This window comes from Macadamia integrifolia, unplaced genomic scaffold (genome assembly GCF_013358625.1).
Source record: "Macadamia integrifolia cultivar HAES 741 unplaced genomic scaffold, SCU_Mint_v3 scaffold572, whole genome shotgun sequence".
Taxonomy (NCBI): Eukaryota; Viridiplantae; Streptophyta; class Magnoliopsida; order Proteales; family Proteaceae; genus Macadamia; species Macadamia integrifolia.
Genome location: NW_024870490.1, coordinates 1 through 10,150, shown reverse-complemented (window position 1 = coordinate 10,150; position 10,150 = coordinate 1). Strand labels below are relative to the sequence as shown.

The following is a 10,150-nucleotide window of genomic DNA, read 5'->3' as shown; positions in this document are numbered from 1 at the left end:
TTGGGATTCATTCTAATCTTCCATTCATCTTCTTCCTCCTCCTGCAATCCCAGAAGATTCACTCCATTTTCTTTCCAAAACCGGAAATGGGTTCCAAAATAAATTTCCATAAACTCAATGAATCTACAAGAAGAAAATTACAGATGCAAAGGGGGAAAACGAATATGTAAATGGGAAAGTTGAAGAGGGTATCCAAATGAATCAAAACAAAAGAGAAGGAATTATGGGAAAGATCATGGGGAAAAAAGGGTTGTTATCAGCATAAGCAGGAGCAGACCTACGATGTTTTCTGCAGGGATTGCAGGAAGAAGAGGGGTAGGAAAACTGTAATCAAGGAGGGGAGGGTTAAAAACTTTTTTTTTTTTTTGGTAAAATTAAAAGTTAAAAACTGACAGAAAAGGTCGGAAGAACACTATCTTGGGTGAAAAACATTTGGCTACGGGGAATGGGATCCCAGTGGCAGGTTGGGAAATACTTTCCTAAGATGGAATTTTTCGGATAGGATTCTTCTCGATATAGCATAGGGATCAGAGACGGATCTTAAGGTTGGGTGACCAATGAACAAGTGTTTGGACCCTCTCAATTCTAGGGTCAATCTTCGGTCCTTGTTTCTATAGAGGGGAGTTAGATCTGAATTTTTCACCTTTACCCGTCAAGTTTCTTTGGTTTGGGAAGTTTTGAAACATAAAAAGATTGTATTTTTTTTTTTTTTTAATTAAGAGGCTCCTAGAAGGTAGAGTGGCCTTGCTCCAATCTAGGAGTCAATGGGCACATGTGTGGTAACATTACCAAGGAGGGATGTATGTCTTTCTTGTGGGATGAATGGCGTGGGCCAGTTTCACCCACTCTATGTCCTCAGTGCAGGGACCACACTACCATGAGTGTGTAATTTTGTCAGAGCAAACCTGATTTGGGTTCTATAAAAAACCTAATTTTGTGTAATCTTGTAATTTTTCTAATGGTTTTTTTTTTTTTTTTTACACTAGTTTCAAAGGTCATTATTATGCCCCTATTATTCCTCTTATTCCTCTCACTAGTTGAATGTCCAAAATGTGGGGGAGTGTGGCCTCTATGCCTAGAGGTGAAATGATCAGACCACCCTCCATGAAATAGAAAATAACATTTTTATGGATGCTTCTTCATACGTTTTCATTGATCCTTACATAGGCGAAGGAACCACACTCCCCACCCCCCCAAGGAAACATTTACTCATTTTATTTTTTAGTATAATGTCTTCCATCCGAGGGCCTGGCCTATGCCAATGCCATCGGTCAATCTCTTTCCTTCCCAAACAGGAGGTAGAAATATGATTGTTTCAATAGGGAAGAGAGACGGGTACAAGAGGTGCTAGCGTAGGCCATCCTCTCTGATGGATAACATTTCCAATTATTTTATTTTTTGAGTAAAAGTTCTTGGAATCACCAAGTAATTAGTACCTTTCTCTCTCTCTCTCTCTCTCTCTCTCTCTCTCTCTCTCTCTCTCTCTCTCTCTCTCTCTGGTTTGATTTGGTTCTGGCCTACACAAGGCCTTTTCTTGCTCCCGGGTTAGAAAAATCATGCTATGCTCTACACACTTTACGGATACAAGAAAGCTTCAATTCCTAATTAAACGTTCCTAAAAGTTGCGTGTGGGCCATGAGACTTCACTTTTCTGTTGTTTCTAGCAAGGCACCTTTGACAATTAACAATTTGCTTCCATCACAGCTGCTTCCTTTCTTTGTTTTTCACGTCTCCGTTTTTCCACCAAGAAGCGAGATAGGTGATCTTTTAAATAGATTTCGGTCATCTTGAAATGCCATTTATTAAATTTTGGTGTTCATTCATATAGACTTTTTTTCTTTGATTCTTTTTTTTTTTTGTTTATTTCCTTTGATTCTTTCGATGGTTAGGTTCATAGGTAACAAAAATGGAATCCAAAAAAAAAAAGCTGGAAATGGACATTACGAGTTTTAAACCAAAAATTCCAAGCAGTATGGTAAACCAGAAGTCAAAAAAAACAAAAAAGGATAACATATAGGAGTTTTAAATGTTTAGATTTAATTATAAAAAAATGGCTCAGAAAAACAACAATATACTCATAAATTGAGGAATTGATACATGAATAATTGTATCTAATTCCAACTAAAACAACCAACATTAATGTATATATATTCCAACCCCCATTATAAGTTATAAGACATATCATCCAACATCAATTTTAAATCTAGATACAATAACAAAAAAAAAAAAATTGTCCAAAGTCCTCTTGGGCAATGTGGTTTGGCTATGATATTCATTGTTGCCAACATAGTTAACATATTCCTAGAGTGATGCATGTTTAGTTGGAATTGGGAGTAATTACTTTAGGAACATTTTTCAGCAGATGTATTAATTTGAAGCTCAATTTCAAGGTTCGTGCATTAAGTTTGAGTTAAAGGTGATATCATGAGAAATGTAGCCATTTGAATCAGCTTCACATTGACAAAAGAATCAGGTCGATCAGAATTAAAGGGAGAGAGAGAGAGAGAGAGAGAAAACCTAGAACGTGGTGTAAATGTGTTTAAAACGGAAATGCTCTTGTTTCTTTTTTTTTTTAATTATATTTCTTAATATCTTTGAGAAACAAATGGCAAAAACACATTTTAAATTGTTACAAAACAGAAACACTATTTTAAACTCATTTTTGTTAACTATGGTTAGGTTCACTTTGTGCTTTATTTCCTTGTTATACTTTTTGAACTTTGGGAAAAAGATTCCCACACAAATAGTGCAAGCTCTCTCGCAACCTAACCATATAGTGCTCACTAATACATTCTCTCCTTAACCACGTAGGGCTCCTTGTTAACAAAAGTATTTCACATTGTGATTGATGTGGCGTAGAAGACTCCTCCCACACTAATGGCATAGGGAACTCTCTCTCTCTCTCTCTCTCTCTCTTATTATAAACAAGGGAAATGTTTTTTGTTTGCAAGCTTGGCCTATGCCAACATTTGGATGCGTCTATCTCTCTTCCTTTATCCTATGAAATGACATTCTTGCCCCCCACTGGGGGCAGAGAGATAAAGTTGGCGAGCATTGACTTAGTCCTCGCTCACGGATTGAGAACTCTTTCACTTTAAGGCCCTCTTTGGTATCATTTTTCTTTTTTATTTTGATTCACAAAAACAATTTTCGTTGCATTTGGTATCTTTTATAGAACTGGTTTCTATTTAAAAAAAAAAAATTTGATAAAACACAAAAACCAAAAAGAGTTGAAGAGTCATTTATGTGTTTAGGCAAAAATTAATTTTTAATTATTTTTGCGCTGAACTTTAATGAGCACGTGCTTAAAGCCCCAATATGGAGGGGTAAAGTAGTCATTTGATTTGTAATTAGAAATCCAAATCCCTTGTCCCCTCTTCTTCAGTCCAAAGTGGAGGAAGATAGGAGAAGGGAACATTTATTCACCTATTTCTTCAAAAAATCATTTTGCACATAGGGATATCAAACTATTTCTCACAAAAAAACCATCTTTGTTAAGTAGTTACCAAACTATTTTTGTGTTTTGATAAAAAATGATTTTCATTAATGATTTTTATTAAATAGGTAAAAATAAAAAATAAAAATGATACCAAAGAGGGCCTAAGCAATGTCTTATAACAGAGTTTGATCATTTATAGAACAGATCAAACAAAGTTTAAGCCCACATAAGCTATCTTGATGTTGTGACAAAACTTTTCCCCCTTATGAATACTCTAACTTGAGACAAGTCAATAGCACCTTAACTACGTTGAAAGATTCATTGTTCAAAAATTGGGGATTTTTTTTTTTAATATACAATATCAATTTATTGAGAAAAAAAAGGAAAAAAACAAGAGGAGGGAGTGAATAAATGACACGGCCACTGGGCTACAAGCTTCATCTAATTCAAAGACAATTCAGCTGGATTTTTTTTTTTTTTTAATCTTCCTCTTTAGTAAAGCAACTTGGATTTATGTGAAATTGTGGATTTCATCTCAAATTAGTAATTCCAGTGTTCTCAATTCTACTATGAATATAAGTCTATTTCCATATCTGAACTAAATTTGTGATGAAAGAAAATAAATGCGGAATGATTCATGAAGATCGATAAGCATACACGACAAACACTACAAAAACAAGTTTTAGGTATACCTGAATCCATGACTGAAGAATAAGAACTCCTCAATGTCTTATTGTATATTTCTCGTACAACACGATCAATGTTGGTCTGATCTACCCTCTTTCCCTTTTGCTTTTGGTCGTTAGTCTCACTTAATGGGTCAGTGATAACTATATATAGGGGTGAGGGTAGGGACCAACCCTACAATAAAATTAGGGTTTCCTCCCCATTAAGGAAACAATACCTTAGGTCCACACATAGTAATAAATATTTCATACCATTAAGGTGTGCTTATAGAATCCAATATCTCTATAGAGATCACTTACCAATAATATTGGATTCTTTCTGCTTACTCCATCTGTAGTCAACACCACTAAATCAGTTTTGGAAATAAATCTTTGACTATGCTAGCCCACCTAATAGGAAATCTTACATGTGATTGTTAGTTTATTTTACCACATGCATATATTCTTTAACTGGTTGTCTTGTTTTTGCCTCTTAGGTTTGATGTTAGATATGGGAGACACATTGGATGATCCGAAAAATCTCCTCAACGAACTTTTTCAACCCCAAATTTTACAATTGAGGATTCAATTCTAGAAATTGTTGGACCGTGGTTGTCATTGTTGTCAACACAATCAATCACGTAACACGCTCATACAATGATGTAAGTAGAGCTATTAATGAAGGACTGTACAGCTAATTGAGTTAGAACAATTGATGATATGTGTATCTACAAAATATAATGGTCAAATCTCTCGAAGGTTTGTTAGGAAGACGAACGTATTATAGCCCAACCGGCTTAGACAAAGATCAAACCGTGTACCTAGAAAAATCAATGGTTGATCTTTACATCATTGGAAAGCACATTCATAATGTTCTCTGATAATATAAAGATCACCAAAATTGGATGGCCAGAAATTTTGGAATCATTCCTTAATGATTGTGAACTTTGGTGATCCGAGTGGTTTTAAGGGCCCTTAGGGGCTGCAACATGGTTGAACCCGCTTGGATCGTGCGGCCTAACCTCCATTTAGAGGTTGATACTCCAAATGGAGTATGGCCATTTTACTGTAAATACTTGGTGACCCCTTTAGTTCAAAACACACCTCAGAGATCTTCTCTAATTTTCTGATTTATGAGCTCTGTTTTCTCTTCTCTATGTCTGGCTTAGTCCCTATAGTCCATTGGTGTATGAAATACCTGGAGAAAGTCTAAAATCCAATGGAATTCTGCAAAAGTAAGTAGAAGAGAGAAAATCTGAAAAAAAGAAAAAAGGAATCCCTCAAAAATCTCAGACTTTTTGAAATTCCTCTAGGAGTATTGAATTACCAATGGAATGCTGCTAGAGTGTTAGGAATCTCACAAGTCTCCCTTCGACCCCAAAAATCCAATTTTCTCTCAAACTAGATTTTGTTGAAAAGTTTCAAATTACTCTTAGATTGCTGCAAAAGTGCCGAAATACTGCTCGAATTCCCCAAAAACTAGTTTTGGGCCCCAAATAAATTATTTTCTCTCCCCTCATTTACCAATCGAGGAAGTGTTGTACTACTCCCAGAGACCGCCAAAGTGTAGTTCTCTCAAAAACAAACCAGTAGCCTGTTTGGACCCCAAAAGGTTATTTTTCTCTCTCATATTTTTTCTTCATTCATAATTACTTATTTCTACACATAGATCAGTAATATTTAGTTACTTTGTGCATTAGCACATCTGGATTAGGGTTTCTAGCCCTAACCCAAGCTTTTGCCAACATTCTGGGACATGCAGAGATAATTCCCATATATGCCATTACCATGTTATTTTAGTATTACACATTTGCCTATATGCTTTTATCCCCTCCCTAACATGCCCGAATATGTAGATCCATTTCAAAAATATGCATATGGTATACCATTAGGCTGCCCAAATTTTGGTAGCGGATTCAAGTTGACAATGTCATGGAACTGGCTCATTTCAAAACCAGTGGCTAGACTTAAGAATATGTCAACTCTGGGAATCTTTCCAGTTGAAATACTGAGAACTAAGATTGACCTGATCTTTACCAAGGGTATGTAGGTAGTGTGACTCAGTTAAATTTGGTCAAAACTATGGCATGTAAGCCCCCATCATTCATATCATTAATACATATATACATGCATTTATACCTTGATCCCCATTCCCTTGTATGTTAGTTGCATGTGGAAGGTATATCCCTTTCAAGGGTAAGTACACAATCTGACTCAGTTAGGTGCAGCCATTCCCCCATTTACATTTTTATTTCTACTTATGCATATTGAGTTGTCTGCATATATAAATTGTATATATCATTTCATACACATCCAACTTACATTTACATTCAAGCAGTTATATTATGTAAGCAGAGTCTCTAGGTTTATTTATTTATTTTTTTGGTGCAAAGTTTTGGTTTAGTTAGTAGGATTAATTGACATAGGGGAGTCTGTATAGAAAGGGGCTGGTCATTGGTCAAATGATTGTTGGGTGCTTAAAATACTTCCATTACATAAATTTGACACGGACCAAGAACTTTAATAGTATGACCTTATGCCTTATCCATTTGATTCCACTATCTACCCCGCAAAGGGGTAGACATTACTGAGTCCTAGACCCTCTCCTAGGTAGTGATTTAGATGAACGAACGATCTCCCCAAGAGGTTATAACCAAGAGAATGTGAGCGGATGCCTAAAATATCAATAAGGTGATGTTTGGTTCGTTTTGCTTCTACCCATCATTAATGACATTTCATCCTATCATGTCGAAGAGCAAATAATGGTGGTATCTCTCTCCCCCTTTAAGACTTGAGAGTGACAGATGTACATGCATACCCCCTACTCCTCCTATAGTGGGTGATTCATAATTTGCGGGAGAAGGAAAAATATCATTGTGGACCCCATGACTTATTACGTGAATAGACGTGAGATGGGAATTGCACTCCAAATTTCATGGGTTGAATCCAATTGGAAAACAAAAAATTTTCCATACCATCCAAATGCAAAGGAAAAAAAAAAAGAATTAGTGCTAACCAAACACCCCAAAAAAAAAACATTTCCTTTATATTCATTTCTCATCAGTCAAACACAGCATAAGTGGGAATTTCGAAAAGATGCCCACTAGACCAATAACAAACCCATCACATGCTGGCCAATAAAAAAGACATAAAAGAGAGTCATTTCAGATCTAGACTACACCAGAACTCAACAAAAGTCAAAGTCAACACAAGCTAAAGGTAAACAATACCAGCAAATGCAACCAAAAACACCACGTGATCTATCGAAACCCTAACAAACGCTTAAACATCTCGGGGAGGGAAAAGACACCATTGTACTAGCGAAGCCCTTAACGCAGTCACAGACTCACGGTCTCACAGATTCTCACTTCCCAAACCAATTTCTTTTCTTTTCTTTTTTTTTTTTCATTTAAAAAAAATAAAAATCCAAAAATAGATGGATAAATATGTCAAATTAAATGGATATTAACAAAATCAAAACAAGAATTATCTGCAAAGCAGCAATGAGAAAAAAAAAGAAGTAATAATAATAATAAAAACGAAATTACTATTTATCGAATTATTTTCCGATCTCTGTAAGGCTTGGGGGTCGGTGGGCAAAAAGAAGAGAAAAAGGGTTTTTCATTTAAACCCTAAATCTGACCACCTTTAAACCCTAGAATCTCCATCTTCATTGCTGAATCGACCCAGCAGGGTACCTTCTCTTCTCTGCCTTTCCAATTTTATTTATTTATTAATTATTATTTTAAAAATTAAAAATTTATTTTTTTTTCTCCTCATTTTGGCGAATTCTGATTGCAAAAGAAAAACAGAAAATTTCCCTTTTTTCTGAAAATTTTGTTGATGCATTTCGATTCAATTTTGTCAGTTGGGTTGATTTGAAAGATTGGAAGGGGTTGGGAACAAAATTTTCATCTTTGTCAGTGAAATTTTGTGAGAATGGATGCAAGGGAAGCTACGAGGTTAGCTTCATCTGAACCTCCAGGGATGATGGTAGGTCCCAACCCTTATGGGATGAGCTTGCACCCCACTTCAATGCTTAGTCCCAGCTCTGCAGGGATAATGCAGAACCTTCGACTACCATATAATCAGGTTGTAACTTCTGTGTCGAGGCCTTCTGAACCTTCAAACTCTGCTGGGTTTCATATCGAGGGCTTGAGACCATGTGGGTTTACCATGAGCGAGCCTGCAAAGAAGAAAAGAGGAAGACCCAGGAAGTACGGTCCTGATGGGAGTATGGCATTGGCATTGGCTCCTTTCTCTTCTCCGGTTTCTGGACAATCCAACAACAACAGCAACAACAACAACAACAACACCCACCATAATGGGAGCAGCACCCCATTGTCTGAGCCTCCCTATAAGCGGAACAGAGGGCGGCCGAAGGGTTCCGGCAAGAAGCAGCAGCTGGATGCTTTGGGTATCTGCGCATTCTTTTATTCACTTGTTTATTAACCATTTCATGAGATAAAAGTGTTTATGAATATGCATTGGTCACAGGGGCCCCTGGTGTTGGTTTTACTCCCCACATTATCACTGTTAAAGCTGGCGAGGTATGTTAATTTTACCCATCAAGAGAGAAGTTTAATGTATTAACATTGTAATGATGTAGAGATATGAGTGAAATTTATAGTCAATTCTCAAAAACATAGATCCGTGGTGGCATTTTCACCTGGTGTTGGTTCATTAACTTTTAGATCATTACGTTATTTAATGTCCCTCTTGAATGTCTATAATTGATTTTAGATATTTATAAATTGCATTACACGTCTTACACTGTAATCTTCCATGTTTTGCAAGACCTTTCCCCAGTACTGGTCATATGAGTAAATCCCCTCTGATAAGTGGGATTGTTTGATTCTTTACGAGGTCTTCGTGGATTTGTGTTGTTCTTTCTTTAAAATCTCTTAAGTATGATTGCAAATAAGGATATGTACCAACCCCAAACATATTTGTTTGGGGAAAAGGATGAATTGACTTTTCTAAACAGCAAACCTGACAATGTGGACCTAAAATAAGAGATCGTTGATTGAATGGCTGGATGTGCAATAGAAACCAAAGTTATTGCATCACTTTGGTGTTAGTTACATGAATGTTGTACCACCTTTCACTCTATCAAGATCCCATCTTTTCTTTATCTGTGTTCTTGTGGGCCTTCCGTTTGCCCTTATCATTTGATGCATAAGGTGAGGTAAATGTTGACTATATTGTTATTTTTTTTCTATGCTCCTATTTTTATTGATTAGTGAATAATTACTTACAAGGATCGTGATCATGGTTTTAAGTATCGGTGCGTATCGTGCCGTATCGGTAGGCATCGGCACGATACATACCGATACGCTACATGGAATTTTGGGCCCTCTTTTGCGTATCGACGTATCGACGTATCGGTCGTATCGTATCGTGTCGTACCGATACGGTACCAATACGTACGATACTCTGCGATACGAACTTTTGAAAGTATGAAAATTCTCGTGAGTATCGGTACCGTATCGGTACGTATCGAATGTATCGTATAGTATCGAGCCGTATAGTACCGTATCGGTACGATACGGCTACTTAAGTGTGAACGTGCCTTTTGTTGTTTGAAACAAACATTTCAAACTCTCACCAACAGTTTTCTATATTTCTCTTCTTTCTTCTCCTTTGATTCACACACCTTTTTGGAGACTCAAATGGTAGATTGAAAGAAACATTGTGGAAGTGAATGGTTCAAAGAAGGAGAAAAACATAGTCCAAGAAGAACCTTGAACTTGAAAGTTGAAAAATTTGAATAGTAAGTTCTTGAATCTTTACTCACTTTTTTCAACTTTAACCTTAGATTTTCAAGTTTTTTTACAAATCTAAGGTTCATCATACTTAGAATCACATTTTGTGCATCATTATTACATGAAATCATTGGATTTATAAGGATTTACAAACTTTTTTCAAGAGAAAATGAGGGTTTCAATTTTTTTCAAATTTCTTAGATCTACTCATGCTCAATGATTAAAAATGTTTAGATTTTTTATATGTTATGTAAAAACAAGTGTTCTACAACTTCCATGGA

At 36.1% G+C, this 10,150-nt stretch overlaps 1 protein-coding gene across 1 annotated transcript; it reads left to right on the top strand.

Annotated features, from left to right (window-relative positions):
* Window positions 1-7,665: 7,665 nt before the first annotated feature.
* On the top strand, window positions 7,666-8,679 carry LOC122069302 (AT-hook motif nuclear-localized protein 8-like). Its single transcript, XM_042633295.1, has 3 exons — window positions 7,666-7,798; window positions 7,973-8,521; window positions 8,602-8,679. The coding sequence occupies exons 2-3, from the start codon at window positions 8,044-8,046 to the stop codon at window positions 8,661-8,663; spliced, it is 540 nt and encodes a 179-aa protein (XP_042489229.1). The 5' UTR covers window positions 7,666-7,798; window positions 7,973-8,043; the 3' UTR covers window positions 8,664-8,679.
* Window positions 8,680-10,150: the final 1,471 nt, after the last annotated feature.